The sequence below is a fragment of the Anomaloglossus baeobatrachus genome, chromosome 3, assembly GCF_048569485.1.
Source record: "Anomaloglossus baeobatrachus isolate aAnoBae1 chromosome 3, aAnoBae1.hap1, whole genome shotgun sequence".
In the NCBI taxonomy this organism is placed as follows: domain Eukaryota; kingdom Metazoa; phylum Chordata; class Amphibia; order Anura; family Aromobatidae; genus Anomaloglossus; species Anomaloglossus baeobatrachus.
Genome location: NC_134355.1, coordinates 311,525,283 through 311,548,090, shown reverse-complemented (window position 1 = coordinate 311,548,090; position 22,808 = coordinate 311,525,283). Strand labels below are relative to the sequence as shown.

At 49.7% G+C, this 22,808-nt stretch overlaps 1 protein-coding gene across 1 annotated transcript in view; it reads right to left on the bottom strand.

Annotated features, from left to right (window-relative positions):
• ROS1 (ROS proto-oncogene 1, receptor tyrosine kinase) overlaps nucleotides 1-22,808 on the bottom strand; it is a 480,047-nt gene that overhangs the window by 300,663 nt on the left and 156,576 nt on the right. The window contains exon 18 of the mRNA XM_075340023.1: nucleotides 9,681-9,849. Within this exon, the coding sequence (XP_075196138.1) occupies nucleotides 9,681-9,849 (169 nt within the window). The remainder of the gene's footprint in view (nucleotides 1-9,680; nucleotides 9,850-22,808) is intronic.

Sequence of the window (22,808 nt, the reverse complement as noted above, 5' to 3'; positions counted from 1 at the left end):
CATCCATCCCCTTGCCTCAGCACCTCCCTCAGGCCCCCAGGACCATCATCCCCCTACCCACGGAGGGGTTCAACACCAAGCTACGCAACACCGTCCCCGGGAGCCTAGTCAACGGCAGCGGTGGTGTCCATCCATTCACCACAACCGTGGGTGGCGTCATGAACTTAAATCCCCTATAAACAACCGCGACTCCGGCCGTGGACCTCCCCACCAAAGTCCCTACGTGTAGCGCCAACTCCCTTTCAGAGCAATGTGACCCCCGGGTCCGTGAAGAGCTCAAGCCACCCACCGACAAGCACGGATCCGAGCCGAGTCTGGGGCGGTACACATCGACTCTTCTGACGTCACAAACAGGATTGAACCCATCCACTTACCTGTGGAAGTGCAATTTGAAGTTATCATCAGCGGAGTCCTCGTTAAAAAATTGCAGAATCCACCATCTTGTCACCTTCCTGTGGCGCGAAGTTTCCCGCCCAAACCGTCTTCTCCAAGCAAAAAGGGCGCGAAGGTGAAGCCCCGCTGTTGTGAATGTCAATTATGCTTTAGCTGCCGTGAGGCTCCCTCTTGTGGCCAGGAATGGTTTGGTCAGAGACCACGTATGTTGCGCAATGGGCATTTCCATTGCTAACTCTCTGCTTATTTAAACCCTGGTCTGATAGCAGGCTATGCCGGATGTCAGTTGTTCTTTGTACACCAGCCTGCTTCATCCTGCTCCAGACCACATCTACCCCAGATAAGTGCTTGGCTCTTTATTTGTTGTTTGGTTCTTTTTGCTCTTATCTGAGTTTGTCATTTGCTGTGGTTGTTTTCAGTTTATTTGCATGCAGGGATTTTCCCTCTCAGTTGCTTAGCAGGGAAGCTCCCTGCAGCTATGTTTGGAGTATTGCTCCTATTAGTCCATGTGTTTGCTGCTTCTTGAATTTGTAATGATTCCTGCTTTCTGTTCATTGGTATGACAAGAGCGCCTGGTATAGGACGGAGTTCAGATCTAGCGATCTGAGGGCTTTTTATACTATCAGGTTTTTGGATTTTTGCAGGGTTTTTCTCTGGCCACCATCAGTCCCTTCCTATCCTGTTCTATTTAGACAGTAGGGCCTCACCTTTTGCTAATCCTATCATCTATCTGTGTATTGTGTTTTCCTATATCACCACAGTCTTTGAATGTGGGGGGGTTGCTATTCTTTATCTATTTTCTGAGGCAGAGAGTTATTCATCTTTCCTGTCTTTAGGATAGCTAGTTCTCCGGCTGGGTTCGCGGTGCACAGGATGTTAGTTCACCCCTCGGCCACTTCTAGTGTTGATGGTTAGTAAGGGGATGGCGGCCAGATTAGTTGCCAATGCTCTTGTCACCTTTTACCAATGATTTATGGTGGTCTTCCATGGTTCCGGATCATAACAGTACATCCGGCCAACAAATTTAAAGGGTACTCTTAAGAAGGAGAAAAAAAAAAAAAAAGTCTGCTGAAATTTTTTTTTTCTGTTTTTCCTCTTTTTCTTTGGGTTCCGTGGATGATTTATTTTTTATAAAAATAGCAACAAAAAGAGGACAATGTCCTCCAAAAATTAAGTATTACTCACAGCAAGTTGGGCTGCAGTGTGTACATCGCCCAGGCCAAAAGCTAATGCTCTACCAGGATACAGCTAAACCCCCACTAATGTGGAAGCGTCACAGGTGCAGGAGAAGCAGATCACACACACACCTCCATGGAATGGAGGGGAGGCGAATGCTAGATGATAAAACTGCACACAAGTGGCTTGCATAGAGCGCTGTTCACATGCAGATGGCACAGTCACAAACCCGCAGCCTATTAGGTGACGCCCTTCTATTAGATCAGGCGGGCTGCCAAGCCGTACCCCACTGTGTATCATGCACGGACAGACACTCTACAATGCAAGGCCCAACAAAAAGGGACCTGGCTGTATCCTGTACAAACAAAAAAATATGAGGTTTTTGTTGGTATTTATGGCCATAAAACGTAAGCCTACACCCTCGTCACGGGACCTCATGTCAGTAGGTCCCTACACTAAATATAACAATAGCAACAAAAAGAGGACAATGTCCTCCAAAAATTAAGTATTTAACTTGTGTGCAGTTTTATCATCTAGCATTCGCCTCCCCTCCATTCCATGGAGGTGTGTGTGTGATCTGCTTCTCCTGCACCTGTGACGCTATGGGCGGTCCTTACCAAATGGAATGATGATGCACTTGCGGCTCTTTTTCGGAAGGGTATTGCTGATACTGTGAAGGATGTAATTGTGGGATTCCCCGTCCCTTCTGGTCTTGATGCCTCTAGGACCTTAGCCATTCAGATTGATAGGCGGTTACGTGAGCGCAGGAAGATACCTGCTGGTTTTGTGCCTGAGGAACAGCCTTTGGAGCCTATGGAGTGTGATAGGGTCCTTTCTAATGCTAGTCGGCAGGGGTTCAGATGGAAGAATAGACTGTGCTTCTATTGTGGAGACGTTTCTCATAATATCTCTGTCTGCCCTAAGCGTGAAAGGAGATTGGCTACTTCTGTTACTGTGGGTTCTTTGCAACCAAAGTTTCTTTTGTCTGTCACATTAATTTGCTCATTGTCTTCATTTTCTGCATTGGCCTTTCTGGACTCAGGGGCAGCGCTCAATTTGATGGATTTTGGGTTTGCTAGGGATTGTGGTTTCCCCATGATTCCTTTGCAAAATCCTATTCCTTTAAGGGGCATTGATGCTACCCCTTTGGCACAAAATAAACCCCAATTTTGGACCCAGGTGCCTATGAGAGTTGCACCAGCGCATCAGGAAACTTGTAAATTTTTAATATTGCATAATCTACAGGATACCTTGGTTCTGGAATTTCCGTGGTTGCAGACCCATAATCCAGTTCTTGACTGGAGATCCTTGTCGGTAGCTAGTTGGGGTTGTCAAGGTGTGCATCAGGACCTTTCCGTGTCGTCCACGTCTGCTCAGGCAGTTGATATTCCGGCCTACTTGTCTGATTTCCGTGATGTATTAAATGACCAGGAATCTGATTCTCTGCCACCACACCGGGACTGTGACTGTGCCATTGAGCTGGTGCCAGGTTGTAAATTTCCCAAGGGGCGGATTTTCAACTTGTCTGTGCCCGAACATGATGCCATGTGGTCATACATCAGGGAATCATTGGAGAAGGGGCACATTCGGCCCTCTTGTCCTTTGGGTGCTGGCTTTTTCTTTGTTGCTAAGAAAGATGGGTCGTTGAGACCTTGTATTGATTACCGTCTTCATAATAAAATTACGATCAAATATCAGTACCCTTTGCCTCTGATGTCTGATCTTTTATCTAGAGTGAAGGGTGCCAAATGGTTTACGAAACTGGATCTTAAGGGTGCGTATAATCTCATCCGTATTAAAGAGGGTGAGGAATGGAAGACGGCTTTTAATACTCCTGAGGGGCATTTTGAGTACCTAGTGATGCCTTTTGGGCTCACTAATGCCCCCTCCGTCTTCCAGGCCTTCATGAATGATATTTTTCGGGACCTTATTGGTAAATTTTTGATTGTCTATTTGGATGACGTTTCCGGCAGTCCGCCCGGCCGCAAACGGAGGCGATCCTCGACCAGCAGCTAGCACCGCAAGTTACGTTGACCGCTCCCAGACACCCGGCCTCGGCTGAGGCACGGCGGGGATATAGCTGCCAGGCAGCAGAGCAGGCCATGTCACAGAGGGGTCCCTCATTGCCGAAGGTGCCGGTCGTAGCCGGCACGGAGGGACTCCGGCTGGGCCCGTCCCCCACACAGGCTGACCCGGAGCAGGCAGCCGGTGCTCTGTATTGGGAGCGGAAGCAACAGCAGCTGCGCAGGGAGATCGTTGCCCGAGAGGGGTGTAAAGCGGATGTGCATGCCCGCATGTATATGAAGAAATATCACCTGCAGCGAGCTACCACCAGGGTCCAGAGCAGTGCACCATGTGAAGGTGGCACTGGAGCCCCACGGTTGAGAATGGATTGTTGAAAAAGGTAGCGGATCCCGGCTACCAAGTTGAAAAGTCCCCGTTGGGACCATACTGCACGTCCCCATTGGGACTTTGATTTGCCCTGTTTTAAAAAGAGACAAGGCTGAGAACTTGCAGGCCACCCCAAAAACTTTTGGGTTTGTAAATAATCCCTTGACCGGCCTGTCCCGTTTCACAACCTCCGGAGAAGCGGACTGGAGGATGGGCCTGCGGGAAAGTAATGGTCGAGGCCCCGTCACCACTGCAACCGTTGGCGATCCTCCGGGCCCTGGGGTCCCCTGGACGTGGGGCCCCTGAAAGACAACCAGGTGTGAAACCTTGTACCCGTCCCGTAAAACAAAACCTGGGCCCGTTCCTGGCCTGGGGAAAAGGGGTGCTGCCCGTTTCTTAGGGGCAGCATCAAGGCTAGGTTTGTTTGGGTGGGCAAACAAAAGGACCCAGGCCCGTTCCCGTGTTAATAAAAATGTTTTATGTTTGCAATGTTTAAGAATGTGCCTCCCGTAAGGGAAGATTTAAAAATATCCTTGAAGTTTTTGCAAAAGTTATTATATTTGTAAATATGTTTTACATCTTTTTCAGTTACAAAGCACAAAATAAACCGATGGTGGACGGGCAGCCCGCAGACAGTTTGCATTAAACCAAGGGGGAATGTGACACCTTGGACAAGCCAGGTTGTCACAGGTAGTCCCAAACACACACACGCCCCCCCCTTAATAAGGTGACAGCAGCCAAACTACAGAAACCCTTGTCACCTCCCTCCGTGTTTGATGTTCACACCAGGGGGGCGGAGCCAGGTGGTTGGCTCCACCCACTGAGAAGATTACAAGCCCTGAGGCAGGAAAAAGAGTAGTCTAGTTGAGTCTTGGCAGTGAAGTGAAGTGGAGTGAAGTTCAAGGGCAGACCTGTGTCCAGGTCTGCCATGGTCTACATCAGGTGTCTGGGTTGGAGCCCAGTCACCTCTGGCAAGGAGGCAGACGGTGGTGGCTGCCAGCAGAAGCTGGGATTACAGCCGGTGGAACCATAGGGACCGCCGGTACCAAACCGGGGAACCGATTGGAAACCGGAGCACCAGGAGGGGTACTCAGACCCAGTACGAGGCCCAGAAACAACTGGGCTGAGTCAAATCAACTGATTGAGGACTGGACTTAAGGACCTATCCAACATAAGACCCGACTGAAGACAACAGCCCAACCATAAGGGTAAAGCCACCGCCAGGCATAGAGACCCGAGGGGCCAGCGTCTGCGGGCAAAGAGGGCTCTCCCGACACATCAAGCCGGGGAGCGGACTGCCGTTGCTCAGGCATAGGAGTCGTGATTTCTACATATAAGTGAGGTGCAGGAGAAAGGCGGAAACCACCAACCTGATAAGAGGAAAACTGCAGCCGGCAGCGGGCACCGTTCACCATCTTGTTTGGTTTACCAGAGACTCCAGCGTGTTTGTCATAGTCAGTACCACAGTGCCTTCGGGCCGCGCACCGCGCTGCACCGACACCCCAGTACGCATCCATCCCCTCGCCTCAGCACCTCCCTCGGGCCCCTGGGACCATCATCCCCCTACCGACGGAGGGGGTCAACACCAAGCTGCGCAACACCGTCCCCGGGAGCCTAGTCAGCAGCAGCGGTGGTGTCCATACATTCACCACAACCCGTGGGTGGCATCACGAACTTAAATCCCCTACAAACAAACGCAGCTCCGGAGTGGACCTCCCCACCGAAGTCCCTACGTGTAGCGCCAACCCCCTTTCAGAGTGACGTGACCCCCGGGTCCGTGAAGAGCTCGAGCCACCCACCGACGAGCACGGATCCAAGCAGCTCGGCAGCCAGCCGAGCCCCGGGGCGGTACACAAACATAACCACACCATCAGTGGCTCTAGTCAAGAAGAAGATAGCCGCTTAGTCAAGCCCTTGCAAGGTAAACCTGGTTTCACGTCGGCATCTTAGGGATCCCGGTGTCCCTCTGTACCTTGTGCAGTGTACCTGCTTCCCTCTTCTCTGCCCTCCGCGTAGAAGTGCAATCCCCAGCTGTTGTTCCCAGTTGATACCCACGTGATGGTCAGCTCTGCTCCCACCTAGGCTGCAGGCTCTGCACATGTTGTGTGGGGTTTCCTGCTCTCCAGCCTAGGGGGCGTGGGCATGTAACGGGGTGCCAGGGGTGCCTCGGGGATTGTAGTCATGGCCCCTTTTTCCATTAGGCTTACCCCCGGCTTCGCCGTCACTTTTGGGACAGGGGATTGTTCTGTGGGGCAGAGTGTGGTGGAAGAGAGCATACTGTCAGCCGCAGGAAGACTCTTCAGGCAGGGATCAGATAAACCAAATGACATCTTTATTGCACGAAGTTTCAAAGACAGCTCAATGCACTGATTTTGTAGCACACGGTCACAATTCCTGTCCGGGGAAATCTTTCCTTGTCGTCTCCTCTAGTGGGGATGTGCCCGGCTACTCCACTTCACCTAGGCTCCCACTCCGGCTATCACAGACTGGACCCACACTAATTCTGCTTCACCCTTGAGGACACTTCTTCTCTCCTTCCCTCTGTTCTTCCTGTCCACTCAGCTCCACACTCTGCCCCAGGCTGTTCCTTCTCCCCCGTCCCGGAATCAACTGCCTTCAACACACACACACACTCCCTTTCCCAGTAAGCTGCCGGCTCCTCCTCCCTCCTGTACAGTTTCTATGGGGACAGCCGTCCCACCCGGCCACTAGGGGAAACCCACTAAAACAGTGCAATTACAATAAAACATCAACATAAAACATCAACAGCTTTGTCTACCCCAGCGGGGGTATCTTCAGGGGAAAACACTGCACCTCCTTGTAAGGGGTCTGCCCACCCCTTACAGGCACACACTGCCTAATCTTGTGCACACCTTGCTAAGGTGTCCCCAGCCTATTGCTGGAAGGCACCAGCTATTTAAGGCTCCCCCTGGTTCTCCTGAAGGGCTGGTGTCTTCTGTTCCTTAGTCCAGCATACTCACTGAGTCTGGTCACCTGTCTGAGTCTGGTATCCTGTTTGCAGTCCAGTTAATTATTGTCCCAGTGTGCTCAGGTACCTGGGTATTCAGGGACTGGCGTATCCGTTACTGGCAATCCCCCTGGATGCCAGCCTGGTCCTGTGTCCTGTATATGTGTTCCTGCTGTGTGATGCACCCTGATATCCTGCCATGTGATTACCCTGAATTCCTGCCATGTGATGTACCCTGTTATCCTGCCATGTGATGTCCTCAAAGTCCTGCTGTGTTATCTGATATCCTGCTTGTGATGTATCCGTAGTTCTGCTGTATCCCGTCAATAAAATCGTGTTTATATGTTACCTGAAGTCTGGACGTACCTGCTGTGCTGACATCACTCTGCTGAGGTCCATGCCTGGTGTGCCCACATAATCCTGCTGCAGTCTGTGCTTATTGTTTCTGTACCACCCTGCTGTGGTCTTTGATGTACCCGATGTCTGGGGTCTGATGACCTCTGCCCGATGTCTGGAGCCTCACCCGATGTCCATGACCTAGGCCTGAGGACCCGTGCCTGAGGTCCTTCTGCTGGTATCTTATGCCTGATGTGTGCTGTTGCTTACATTGCCCGTTCCTCTTCAGGACTTTGCTCTGAGGTTCTGTTCCACTAGTCCTCCTGTCACTCTGGTACGCTCAGCTGCCACAGTCCCTGTTGCTTGCTCTGAGAGTGGTACCTGGCATCCTACCTCATGGCAGGCGCTTAGTCAAGCCCTTCCCTCTGCTAATGTAACGCCTCTGAACCCATCAGGGCACTACAAGGTATTGCATCCAGCCAAAGATGCAGGGCCTACCACCAGGGACCTGGAAGCCAGTACCGGTAACAGCAAAACACATTATAATCCCAGTTTCCCCCCATTCACACAGACTGGTGACAGACTAGACTTAGACCCAATGGAGACCTGAGGGCCCAGGCGTGTGGTTGCCGAAAGGCTATGGCGAAGTACTCCCGGAACCATAGCACCGACAGTGCACAGAGCTCTAGGTCAGGCAAACGCTCCAGGCAGACCTGATAAAAATCTGCACAGTGAAGGGACCATCCAGGACTTCACTGACGTTAGAAGTCCGGGGGCACCAGCAGTAACGGGAGAACCAGGGACCGGAACAGAACACTGACCCTACAGGGTTCACACTGCCCACCGTACGAACCAAAGACTGAGAGACAAACAGGAGGGGACCCCAAGACGCTCCAAGCCATGGGGACCCACCAAGTTGAGAAAGGTGCAGAGGAAAGAAGCCACCAGTTCACCAACCCGCACTGGGACTAAGGAAACCAGAGGTGAACACCAGCCTTCCTCCGGGTACCAGTTACCATTCACAGTGAGTAAAGAGAACCAGTTAAACAGCAACCCTTGTGTGGCCTATCCTTTTTTCTGCACCTAACTCCATCATCTAACCCCCCTGGGGCTGGGGCCCTGGCTCTACTTGCGGAGGGCCCAACATTCAGGCTGCCATCACATCAGCCCCAGCGGAGAGACTGTGCAGCGGCGGTTCCATCACCATAACCGCAAGTGGCTTCACGACAAACTTTATTGAACATTCCCTTGTATATAAACGCCTTTTTAAAAGCGACCCCTAGGGTCACAGAACTGGGCAACGACCACCCAGTGACACATCCCAGTAGTACACTGCCCGGGATCGAGTACCCCATAGCCTTGAGCGGCACACTAAAGGTTAAGTCCAGGTTCCCCTTTTAGTCCTGTGGGTCTACTCCTACAACACAGATACTCGCCACCTAGATCTTCGGTGGAGCCTGACACCTGGTCCCGTGGCGCAGTGGTTCTACACCTCTACCAGTGTGACTTAAAGGTGGTAGTAAATCTTGATTTACTTCAGGCTGGATAAATTAAATAATAAAGACTTCAATCAGGGGGATTGAACATATCCAGTATGTGCTGGTGTGCTTTCAAATGCCAGGGCTAAATTTTACTCCCACAGTCCGACCCTGCATGGCGCATTATAGTTTTCTTTCCTTTCAGGTAAGAGATTATTTTCACAAATTTGAAACACATTTTATATTGAAATAATTTAAAAGGCTAAATGGTATTATTATTTTGTTATTGTGTTACATTTGTCTCATCTCCTCGCTGTCATATTCACCTCTTACCGAATAGTTTCCATAAGCATTCCCTATTGTAAGTGCTTCAGTTATGCCAAAGGGGAAGGGCACTTAAAGTGAGTGGGGTACGGAATTTTCAGTTTCGATCTATTGTTTAACAAGATAAGATCAATAGCAGCATTTATTTATTAACGTAAATTAACTTTTTGAAACTATGTCTTCATATCTATGGACTCTTTGGCAACATATCAAGGTAATATGAAATAATTGTGCTTATAAACAAGTCATCAAGTAGAAAAGAGATGACAGACATATTACAAGTAGGATCCTTCAAAACAATGCAATTACTGCTTTAATGACACTAACAACATATTTTGTCAATTGTGTAAAAGGCAAAGATACAGAACCACGAGTTTCAGAAGCAGAAACAATCGAACTATTGTTTGTCATAAAGAGAATAATTTCTGCTTGAATTAAAAATCAAATTAATGGCAACTGATCACCCTCACATTACATTGGAACAAATCCAAATGGTATACATGGCTATGATCCAACATTTCATTTTACAAATGTTATTCAATTGTTTTCTCTTCAATATGATATAGGAACATTTGTAAAAAAAAAAAAAAAAAAAGTGACAAGTGATGTTATACCTCCTTCTGGTGCATGGAGATTTAGTGAGGTTGTAATTCCCTTGGCCCAGTATGTGTACGGGGTAACAGCAAAATCAAATTCAGTATATGGCTCCAGTCCTTTAACAGTATAGAAGGTTTCAGTAAATGTTTCAGGTGTAAGGCAATTGTTATATCTGGTTCTGAGCTCCTGAAAAAGAAAGATATTGATATTCATGCATTAGTGGTATGATTAGTGGTACGTTCACTTTAATAAGGTACATTTCTAAGACAACCTTATTCAACTGCTTTGAAATGATACAACTACCAGCTTTGTGTGATCAGTACAGCAGGAGGTATTATTTATAGCGCCATTTATTCCATGGCGCTTTACATGTGAAAAAGGGGCATACATAGACAAGTACAATAATCGTGAACATTTCAAAGCACAAACTGGAGGAGAGAGGACCCTGCCCACGAAGGCTCACAGTCTACAGGGGATGCATGAGGGTACAGTAGGTGAGGGTAGATCGGGTCGTGCAAAGCTATAGTGGACCGAGGGTTACTGCAGGTTTTAGGCTTGTTGAAAGAGGTGAGTCTTCAGGTTGCTTTTGAATGTTTCTGTGACACCCTGGCAAAACCAGGTAGTCACAAATAGGCCGTCGCATAACACCATTCCCTCAATAGGAAACACACAGCCAACCAGAAACCCTAGTCACCCCCCTTAGGGACAGACAGACACACCAGTTGGTATGACCAGGCAGTTGGGACACGCCCAACCAGGGGTCCAGACAGCCCGGGGCGGGAAGGACAGCAGTTCAGCTAAGAGTTCAGCTTGGAGAGTAGTGTGGGCTTGAGCTAAGTGTAGCTCCAGCGGAAAAGTTCAAGTTGAACGGTACCAGGGTAGGAGCCCTGGTGCCACTGGCTAGGAGGCAGACGGTGGTCTCCATCAGCAGGAGACGGGAAGACGGCTCGGCGGAACTGAGGTAGACCGGGACAGGGTTGTAGCCCGCCGGTACCGACACAGGGAACCGACCCGGAAACCGTAGCACAAAGGGGGGTACTCGGACCCTAAAGCCAGAACCGGAACCAAGCGGACTGGTTAATTCACCAATTGATGCCAGGAGTAGAGGTCCTGTCCCACCCAAAGTCCCTCATAGAAGACAACAGCCCACCGATAGGGATAAGAGGTCACCGCCAGGACCCATAGATCCCACGGGCCAGCATCTGCGGGTACGGCTCTTTAGGCCACATCCAGCTGGGAGCGGACTCCTGAGTTTCAGACTAGGAAAGTCCACCTTACACAAACAGTGCAGAGGAAAAGGATAGAGACCACCAGCTGAGTGGGGAACCCGAATGCAACCGGCCGCGGCACCGGCCACCATCACCTTGGTTTACCAAAGACTTGTGTGGTTTATTAACCATGAGTACACGAACACCCCCTGCGGTCGCAATCCCCTGCACGGAGTCATCGGGTCCCGGGGCCACCATCCCTACCCACGGAGGGGTTAACAACTAGCTGCACAATTTCTCCCCCGGGTGCCCTACAACAGCAGCGGTGGTGTCCCACTTCACCCCACACACCGTAGGTGGCGTCACAAACTTAATACGGCCTTGCCTGTACATCTACATCCCCCCATTTACAGTCATATGAAAAAGTTTGGGCACCCCTATTAATGTTAACCTTTTTTCTTTATAACAATTTGGGTTTTTGCAACAGCTATTTCAGTTTCATATATCTAATAACTGATGGACTGAGTAATATTTCTGGATTGAAATGAGGTTTATTGTACTAACAGAAAATGTGCAATCCGCATTTAAACAAAATTTGACCAGTGCAAAAGTATGGGCACCCTTATCAATTTCTTGATTTGAACACTCCTAACTACTTTTTACTGACTTACTAATGCACTAAATTGGTTTTGTAACCTCATTGAGCTTTGAACTTCATAGGCAGGTGTATCCAATCATGAGAAAAGGTATTTAAGGTGACCACTTGCAAGTTGTTCTCCTATTTGAATCTCCTATGAAGAGTGGCATCATGGGCTCCTCAAAACAACTCTCAAATGTTCTTAAAATAAAGATTATTCAACATAGTTGTTCAGGGGAAGGATACAAAAAGTTGTCTCAGAGATTTAAACTGTCAGTTTCCACTGTGAGGAACATAGTAAGGAAATGAAAGTACACAGGTACAGTTCTTGTTAAGCTCAGAAGTGGCAGGCCAAGAAAAATATCAGAAAGGCAGAGAAGAAGAATGGTGAGAACAGTGAAGGACAATCCACAGACCACCTCCAAAGACCTGCAGCATCATCTTGCTGCAGATGGTGTCAATGTGCATCGGTCAACAATACAGCGCACGTTGCACAAGGAGAAGCTGTATGGGAAAGTGATGCAAAAGAAGCCGTTTCTGCAAGCATGCCACAAACAGTCGCCTGAGGTATTCAAAAGCACATATGGACAAGCCAGTTACAATTTGGAAGAAGGTCCTGTGGACTGATGAAACAAAGATTGAGTTGTTTGGTCATACAAAAAAGCGTTATGCATGGAGGCAAAAAAACCACGGAAAAGCACTTGCTACCCACAGTAAAATTTGGTGGAGGTTCCATCATGCTTTGGGACTGTGTGGCCAATGCCGGCACCGGGAATCTTGTTAAAGTTGAGGGTCGCATGGATTCAACTCAGCATCAGCAGATTCTTGACAATAATGTTCAAGAATCAGTGACGAAGTTGAAGTTACACAGGGGATGGATATTTCAGCAAGACAATGATCCAAAACACTGCTCCAAATGTACTCAGGCATTCATGCAGAGGAACAATTACAATGTTCTGGAATGGCCATCCCAGTCCCCAGACCTGAATATCATTGAACATCTGTGGGATGATTTGAAGCGTGCTGTCCATGCTCAGCGACCATCAAACTTAACTGAACTGGAATTCTTTTTGTAAACAGGAATGGTCAACTATACCTTCATCCAGGATCCAGGAACTCATTCAAAGCTACAGGAAGCGACTAGAGGCTGTTATTTTTGCAAAAGGAGGATCTACAAAATATTAATGTCACTTTTATGTTGAGGTGCCCATACTTTTGCACCGGTCAAATTTTTTTAAATGCGGATTGCACATTTTCTGTTAGTACAATAAACCTCATTTCAATCCACAAATATTACTCAGTCCATCTTTTATTAGATATATGAAACTGAAATAGCTGTTGCAAAAACAAAATTGCTATAAAGAAAAAAGGTTAACATTAATAGGGGTGCCCAAACTTTTTCATATGACTGTATACAGCGTGTCCGCGAGACCCCGGGTCCGGAGAACCTCGAGCTACCACCCCAGCAGGCCCGGATCTGAGCAGCGCCGGCTGCTGACACGGGGGAGGCAAACCCCCCCAGTAGGCAAGAGTCTGATGTGATGGGGTAAAAAGTTCCAGAGTATAGGGGATGCACGGGAGAAATCTTGTATGCAATTATGGAAAGAGGCGATAATAGGAGAGCAGAGAAGGAGATTTTGTGAAGATCACAATTTGCGTGTAGGTAAGTACCGGGAGACTAGCTCACAAATATATGGAGGAGACAGATTGTGGGTGGCTCATGGTTAGTGTTTTGAAATGGAGTCTTTGGGCAATGAGAAGCCAGTGAAGAGATTGACAGAGAGGAGAGGCCGAGGAATAGCGGGGGTACAGGTGGATTAGTCGTGCAGCAGAGTTTTTAGAGGGGAGTAAGAGTGTTAGAAGGGAGGCCACAGAGCAGGAGGTTACAGTAATCAAGGCAGGAGATAATGAGCACATGCACTAGTGTTTTTGCAGATTCTTGGTCAACGAATGTACAGATCCGGGAAATATTTTTGAGTTGGAGTTGGCAGGTGGTGGAAAGGGCTTGGATATGTGGCTTGAAGAAGAAAGCATAGTCAAGGATTACCCCCAAGCAGCGAGCATGCAGGATTGGGGAGAGTGATCAACCATTGACTTTGATGGATAGGCCAGGTGGAGTGGTAGAGGGAGGTGGGGGAAAGATGATGAATTCTGTTTTTTCCATGTTTAGTGTTAGAAATCGAGCAGAAAATAAGGATGAAATAGCAGACAGACATTGTGGGATTTTGGTTACTAAGGAGGTGATATCAGGGTCAGAGAAGTAGATCTGCATATCATCAGGATAAAGATAATATTGGAAGCCGTGGGACTCTATGAGCTGTTCCAGGCTGAAAGTGTAGATGGAGAACAGAAGGGGTCCAAGAACTGAATTTTCGGGGACACCAAATGATAGGGGGTGAGATGAGGAGGTGGTGTGAGAGAGGGAGACACTGAAAGTCCGGTCCATTAGATATGAAGTGATCCAGGATAGGGTCAAGTATGTGATACCAAGAGATGGGAGAATCTGTAGCAAGAGGGAATGGTACACATTGTCAAAGGCAAAAGACAGGTCTAAGAGGAGTAGGACAGAGTAGTGTCACTTGTCTTTGTCGGTTAGTAGGTCATTGGTGACTTTAGTTAGGGCAGTTTCATTGGAATTATATGGTCGGAAGTCAGATTGCAACCAGTCATTGAGGGAGCAGGAGGAGAGGTGAGAGGACAGTTCAAGGTTGACATGCTGCTCCAGTAGTTTTGAGGAATAGAGGAGTAGTGATAGGGGGCGATAGCTAGACACAAAGGCTGGGCCAAGGGAGGGCTTTTTGAGTATGGGTACGATGGAAGCATGTTTGAAGCATGAGGGGAAGACACCAGTTGTTAGCAATAGGTTGAATAGATGGGTTAGGGCTGGGATCAAGACTGCAGTGAGGTTGAGGATGAGGTGGTGCTGGAGCGAGTCAAGTGTGCAGGTGGTGAAATGTGATTTGGAGAGATGGTCTTCTATCATTGTGGAGAAAACAGTTATGGAGGAGTAAGGCTCAGCAGTTATGGCAAGGGGCTGGGGGAGTGAAGACCAAAGCTTCCTCTGATGTTTTCAATCTTTTGCTTGAGGAAAGAGGCAAAGTCTTCAGCTGAAATGAAAGGAGAGGAAGGAGGTACCAGAGGATGGAGAAGAGAATTGAAAGTGTTGAAAAGTTGTTTGGGGTTGTGAGACAAGTAGGATATGAGAGATGAGAAATAGATTTGTTTTGCAGCAGCAGTGAGTGCAGACTTGAAATTGGTGAGGTACTGTTTGTATTCAATGAAGTGCTCATGGATTGGATCTCTTCTATCTCCATCCAGCAGCCATGGAGGTTTGTCTGAGTTCTTTAGTCAGGATTGTTTGCCAGGGTTGCCTGTTGATTGTTTCGGTATGCAAGAGAGGAGTGGCCAATTTGAGAGCTGTAGTTATTGTGGTGTTATATAGAGTGGTAGTGTCGCGCCCAGGGTTATGGGGTACTCAGTCCCGGGCAGTGTTTATCTTGGGGATGTCATGGTGGTGGCCGTTGCCCGGTTCCGTGCCCTGGGCCCTTTTTGTAAAGGAGGCATATTTACAGGAGATGTTCACATCTGACGACACTTGCAGTTTTGCGGCTATGTGGATGGAACTGTCGCTGCACAATGTCTACTGCTGGGGCTGGTGTTAATGGCAGCCTGGATGGTAGGCCTTCCGCAAGCAGGGCCAGGCCCCAGAGGATAAATGTTGTGACGGATGCTGGAAGAAGGGAGTCTACACAAAAGTTCAGTGCAACTGGTTTTACTCACTGTCCGGTGATGGTAACTGGGTACCCGAGGCCGGCTTGTTTCACCTGCAGGTTCCCTTCTGCCCAGTGCCAGTTAGAAATCTGGTGCCTTCTTCCTCTGCACCTGTCTCTGGTTAGTGGGTTCCCGTGGCGTAGAGCAACTGGGGGTCGTCATCTGGTGGTATTGTTCCACTGCTGTCCGCCTGACAGTAGCGTGAACCCTGTGGGGTTGGAGTCTCTGGTCCTGTCCCTTTGCTACTGAGACTGAGTCTTCGGATTCTTAGGGTCAGCAAGGTCCTTGATGGTCCCCTTGCTGTTCAGGTGTTAACAAGCCTGCCTGGAGCTTCTGCTTTTCCTAAGGTCCTGTACCCCGTTGGTGCATAGTTTCGGGAGTACTCCACCATACCCCACCTGCAACTACTCTCCTGGGCACCAGGTTACTGCTCACTACAGGACAGTCCGTCTCCATACCTTCACAGTCTTACTTCTACTCCATTACTGCCTCTTTCTCCTTCAGTCTCTTACTACTGTTTCCGCTCTGTCTCTTTCTCCTTCACCACAGTCCGCCCCTCCCACCTGGTCAACTAGTGGACTGGACTGGCTCCACCTCTAGGGGGCAATCCATTGGTCCGACCCTAGCTGGGTACCATTGTATGTGGGAGTTGTTAAGGAAAACTGGGATTGTGCAGAGTTTGTGTAGCACTGGCACTGGGTTTACGGGTCCCTAAGAGCTAGGCCCTGCATCCTGGTGGGGATGCAGTACCTTGTAGCTCTCTGATGTCTTCAGGGGCACTACAGTAGCAGCATCTGCATCATGTAAGGAAACTATGTCAGCAAGAGAGAGGAGGTAGTCAGGGAGTGAATGAGTGAATGTAAATCAAGGTGTTTGAGATTTCTGGAAGGGTGAGTATGTTTGTTTAGTTCGGGTTGAGTGCTAGGTGAGGTAAGGGAAGAGAATGTAAGTAGTTGTGGTCAGATGGGGAGAATTGAGTTTGAGAGGTTAGATAGGAAATCGAGGCAGGTGAAGATGAGGTCCAGCGTGTGGCCATCTTTGTGAGTAGCTGTAGAGGATATTTGCCTATGATTAAAGAGTTTTTCTCTGAAACGCGTAAGGCGTAGAAAGACACATGGAGAGATTTTGTTTATCCATTAACACGCTTTTAATGTGACTCAATAAACTACAAGATTTTTAAAGACAACGGTGCTGGATTTCTTTCCCTCCCTATTTTCCTTCTAATGATTATGTTCCCCATCTACACTTTCGGCCTGGGATAGCTCATAGACTCCCACGGCTTTCAGTATCATCTCTACGCTGATGATACGCAGATCTACCTCTCTGGACCTGACATCACCTCCCTACTATCCAGAATCCCACAATGTCTGTCTGCTATTTCATCCTTTTTCTCTGCTCAATTCCTAAAACTGAACATGGACAAAACAGAATTCATTGTTGTGATGGTGGGATATGGGGGAGGTGTATCTTGCTGTACAGATTCCTATTTTAGCCTAGTTCACTGTCTTAAGAAGGACCTTGTGACAACTGGTGGCAGCGGTGGGATCAACAGAGCGCAGCCTAATGGAGATCCACCAACAAAGTGAGTACATTAACTGGACTGCTTCCAGTCTAAAGGAGAGAGTCAAATTGATCTACTTGTGGGTGAGAGCCAGTCCACCTCCTCCCAGATGTCTGACGGACAAATACTGCGGACGGGCATCCCTGCCCCAAAAAGCCAGTGGGTGGTGTGGTTCAAAGAAGAGATGGCAGCTCTTGGCCCCAGTGGATCTCAGGAATATAAGGAGCAGGCTGCTCGCCGAGCACAGAGGAGACAAGAAGCAATGGAGTCCGAGAGAGGGAGTAATGTGAGTTGGAGTGTAAACCAGACGATCCAGGAGCCTGTGCGGATCACCCGGGCGGACTTCAAGCCATTTGATGAGGCTTCCGGAGATGTGGAAGGGTTCTTCAAGGACTTTGAGCAGCAGTGATGGAGGTTCCCCACTCTGGCTGGGTGCGTTTGTTAGTAGGACTCCTGAAGGGAAGCCTGGCAGACGCTTTTCGCACCATTGACTCACAGCAGAACCGGGATTACAACATTGTAAAGTGGACTATCTTGGATTACCATGCCATCACCCCAGACTCACATAGGGCACAGGTCCGAGACCTCCCATGCACCACGGGGGGATTGTTTAGGATGTATGCTCATAAGATGTCCCAGGCATGTTGGAGATGGCTGGAAGTGGAAGATGCCTTCACTGTGGAAGACGTTATACAGGTATTTCTTATAGAACAATTTCTTTCCAAGTGTCCCTCCGAAATACGGGAATGGGTCAGAGAGCACACGTCGTGCACCCTGGACGGAGCTGCAGCCCTGGCTGATGAGGCCCTTACTATCCGACCACAATGGAGGGGGCTTCTGGACAATAAGACACAGCCTGCTCCTGCTCCTCGGCCCTCTCCAGCTATATCTGCCCCTCCAACCAGCCACAGGCCGATGACAATCACGGCTCACAATCCAGGGCCCCGACCACACCCTGGAGGGATCACAGAGAGGAGATGTTATGGGTGCAGACAACCTGGGCACCTGCAATCCAGTTGTTCCACAAGGACTCTGAGGGAGGCCCACGCACCTCCATCTCGTCCAGTACATTTTGTGCATTCCATCCAGCCTGAGGAAGAGTTACCACTATCTCCACCGGAGTGTACCGCTGACCCCTGCACAATAGATGCCCCTGTTGGAGTGTATGGACTTTGGCCTTTGTCACCAGGTTCTCTTACTGCCTTCTCCAGAATGCACATTAGAAGGAGTATGACGCAGATGAGATGTTATCGATGTGGGCAGCCTAGGCATTTGCAAAACACTTGCCCTGTTGGTCGATTGAGGAATGACTTTGCACCAAATCGACCTGTTGGTTCTCTACAGCTGAGTACAAGGGGGGAAGAGTTCTCACCCCTTAAAGTTGACTTGCCTAATGACTCAGACAGTCTTGGTCGGCTACTAGGGGTTTATGGGGTGTGAGCCACAGCCCCGAGTTCCTCTCACCATCAAAGTAAGCACTTACAAGAGGTTGTGCTGGATGGACAGAGAGTCATTGGATTTTGTGACTCTAGGGCATTTCTCACAATAGCTAATCCCCGAGTGGTTCAGCCAGAGGCAATACATTATGGACCAGGAATTGTTATTGAATTGGCTGGAGGACAAAGGGGGAATATCCCAAAGGCGACTGTAGATCTGGACTTTGGCTTTGGGATCAAGCAATGTGTGGTTGGGGTGATGAGTGGCCTGCCTGCAGATATTCTCCTTGGAAATGATGTGGGAGATCTACAATGCCGATTTGTGGGTGCAGGAAACACAGTTTGATTTGAGGAGGACACAAAGGGAAGCTTGTCCTTTCAACCCAACCACTGTACTAAGGGACTATCTACAGCTTCTTCATTCAATACAAGTGTGGAAGTCAACACCAGAATGCTGATGGACTGTCCCGGCAAGAAGAACCATAGACTATTCACAGCTGGCAACATGGACTTAAATGAGATGGCCAGAGGTCTGTGTAGACCTCATGGCATACTCACTTATTCAGAATGAGGGAGAGGTTGTGATAGTGGGATATGGGGGAGGTGTATCTTGCTGTACAGATTCCTATTTTAGCCTGGTTCACTTTCTTATTTGTCCTGCTTCTATGTACATTTCAATTGTTTATAAGTAATCAACCCCTATAGTGCAAGGTTATAGCCTCTTGAGGCGCTTCCCTCCCTGGGTGTAGGGGGAGGTGGGCCTAGAGTCCAGCCAACTGTAAACCCTTTGCTTACCTGGGAGATTGAGGCAGTCTGTTGGGAACTTGAATGGAGAAGGATTTATCCTCTGGGAGAAGCTGAGACTTCTCAGACCTGGACATTTATCGGTTACCGGACTATATTTGTGTTACTGGACTAATTTTACCCTCTGTTTTGTGGATTATGTTATTGTCACACTGTACTCTAAAATGTACAATAGCAGTACAGCGCAGTAATGTGGGACTGAGAGGATTCCTGAAACTATCTGAGAAGGTAGTTAGCTGGTAAACCACTAGGGGGCGTAAAAGTGGAGGAAACGTATGAGCAGGGAATTCCCTAGCAGAGGTAATACTAGTCAAGTCCACCAGATGGCAGTAGAATCGTCAGAAAGCCGTGTCACAACATGAGGTCTTGTAAATACACAAGGGCAAAGTCTAAACGTAGTCAGAGGGAAGCAAATAGTCAGTAGCCGGTGTGAGACTGTGACCGGGCTGGTCCATGACGGCCGGTACGTCTCGCCCCGGTTGTGCTCCCTCTATGTATAGTAAGCAACTCCACTCCAGGGTTAATCCTGTTTCCCTACAGGCTGAAAGGAGGGTTAAAAGGAAACAGGAACATGGGCGTGGGCTCTTAGTGTGTGAGGGAGTGAACACAACTCCCTGAGTCTCTGCCGGAGAAACAAGTGTGTACTGTATTGGACTTTTTTGGTTTGTGCAATAAACCGTGTGCTGTGACCCTTGGTGCCTGGATCCCGTGTCTTCTGCCGCGCAGCCGACCACGCTACCTCACATATGGTGGAGAATCGGCGGGCATGCCAGCCCGGTGAGGTGTAGCTTCCATTCCTGGTGACCCGGTGGCACATGTCCTGGATTCAAGCGGCTATACTACAGCCCAAACCCGGCGACGCCATGGAGGACATACTAAAGCAGCTGGATCAGGCCAATGCACGTCAGCAGCAAGCCTTGCAATTGCAGGAACAAAGGCACCAAGAACAGATGGTTCTACTGGCCAAGTCGATCCGTGCCGGACCGGCAGCAACAACCCCGGGACCGGGTGACGACGGCAGCGTCCGGAAAACGGTGAGACAAGCGTTGCAAAAGATGACCCCGGGGGATGATGTGGAAGCGTTCCTGGCGGTGTTTGAGCGGGTGGCCGAGCGGGAAAAGCTGCCGACCCCCCAGTGGGCTGAGGTATTGTCGCCCTATCTGACGGGGGAGCCCCAAAAAGCGTACCTGGACCTCTGTACCGAGGACGCCATAGACTATGCGACCCTGAAAGCCGAAATACTTGCTAGGTTGGGGGTGAATACCTATGTACGGGCTCAGCGGGTAAATCAGTGGTTCTATGAGGAAGTCAAACCCGTACGCTCCCAGGCCTATGACTTGTTGCATCTGGTAAAGAAGTGGTTGCAGCCTGACATTCTGAGACCGGCGCAAATGGTGGAAAGGGTAGTGGTTGATCGCTTTGTGCGCACTTTACCCGTCACCATTCAACGGTGGGTAGGACAGGTTGACCCAAGTACCCTGGACCAATTAGTGTGCCTGGTGGAGCGGCATGTGGCTACGCAGGACTTGATACGGGACACTGAGACTTTGCGTGCCGCCCGTCGGTCCGGCCCCTCCAAGCCTCGGGCCAAGGATCCACCGCTGACACCGGTGCGGGAGGCCGCTACCGTCCCTTCTAAGGCCGCGCCCGCCGTCCCTGAGGTCCGGAAGGCCATGTACCCTAAACGACAACTCATCAAGGGGGTATCCTTCCCTATTAGATGTTGGCGGTGCCAGCGGGTGGGACATATGGAAGCTCAGTGTCCACTCACCACGGAGCCCATGGATTGTGGGGTTACCCGGCGGGGTTCAATGTATGCTCAGGCGGTGTATACCGCGGACCTTGTCTCCCCGGAGACTGCGCCCCACTTGTGCCAAATACAGGTGAATGGATTTCCGGTTACAGGCTTGTTGGATTCCGGAAGCTTAGTGACCCTTGTGCGATCAACCCTAAGGGCTAACATAAAGGCCACAGGACGTACCGTGGGGGTGGTTTGCATACATGGGGACCGCCGAGACTATCCCACGGGGGTCGTCACCATCACAGCACCCTGCGGACAGGTGCAACATGAGGTGGGACTTATGAACTCTCTTCCCTATGACGTGATCCTAGGAAGGGATCTGCCGTATTTTTGGACTCTATGGAAGGGGCCTCCTAAGTCCCTTCGGGTATTGGACAGTCCGGGACCTGAGCCCGACAATCCCGAATCCGGGACGCCTGCTGTAGGGGTCCCCATGATAGGGACAGAATGTGAACCCGATAGGTCACCCCTAGAGGTATTGGCAGGAGAGGCTGAGATGGTCGAGCCCATCCTGGAGTTGGAGGCGTCCCCGGATACGTTTGGGACAGCCCAACTCCAGGACCCTACATTAATACATGCCCGGAGTCGGGTGACAGTGGTTGACGGGGTGGCACAGCTGCCCGGTGCCCAGGTAAGGTACCCCCATTTCGCTCTTAAGCAGGATTTAGTCTACCGGGTAGATGAAATACGGGGCGTGGGGGTAGAGCAGTTGGTGGTGCCCCAGCCGTATCGCCGGCGGGTCCTCGACTTGGCTCATAAACACCTGATGAGTGGCCACCTAGGGGTCAAGAAAACGCAGGAGCGAATATTGCAAAGGTTCTATTGGCCCGGGGTCTTTGGGGAGGTAAAGCGGTTCTGTGAAACCTGCCCGGAGTGTCAGCTTACCGCACCCCTGGCACACTTTCGCAGTCCGTTGGTACCGTTACCCATTATAGAAGTCCCTTTTGAACGGATAGGGATGGATCTGGTGGGGCCCCTCGTAAAGTCCGCTCGAGGGCACCAACACATCCTAGTGATCGTTGACTATGCCACCCGGTATCCAGAGGCGATACCTCTCAGACATACTGCAGCAAAGCTTATAGCTCGGAAGTTGTTTGCTGTGTTCTGCCGGGTGGGGTTGCCCAAGGAGATCCTTACAGATCAGGGGACCCCATTCATGTCTAAAGTGACCAAAGAGCTATGCCGGCTACTCCAGATCAAGCAGTTGCGTACGTCTGTGTATCATCCTCAAACGGACGGTTTAGTGGAACGTTTCAATAAAACCCTGAAATCCATGCTCAAAAGGGTGATTTCCAAAGACGGGAAGGACTGGGATATGATGCTTCCCTATTTGATGTTTGCCATCCGAGAGGTGCCACAGGCATCCACGGGGTTTTCGCCTTTTGAGTTGTTATACGGGCGACATCCCCGGGGATTGTTGGACCTGGCAAAGGAAACATGGGAGCAGGAGCCCACCCCCCATAAAAGTGTGATTGAACACATTTTAGGAATGCAGAACCGCATAAGCGCGGTCATGCCAATTGTGAAGGAGCATTTACAGGAGGCTCAGGCCGCGCAAAGCGGCCGCTACAATAGACAAGCCACCGTGCGGACCTTTAAACCCGGAGATCGGGTGTTGGTATTAATCCCCACGGCGGAGAGTAAATTCCTGGCTCAGTGGCAAGGCCCCTACGAGATAAAGGAAAGAAGCGGGGTGGTCAACTATAAGGTATTGCAGCCCGGTAGGCGGAAACCAGAACAAATATACCATGTCAACCTGTTAAAACCTTGGCAGGAACGGGAAAGCCTGATGGTTGATTTTTCCCCATCTCCCTCCTCTTCGGGTCGTTCAACCACTGCTCCCGCGACCTCAGGAGAGGACGAACCGGAAGTAAGGATTGGAGAAGCCCTCACCAAGCAACAGAGGCGAGAGGCCAGACGGCTGATT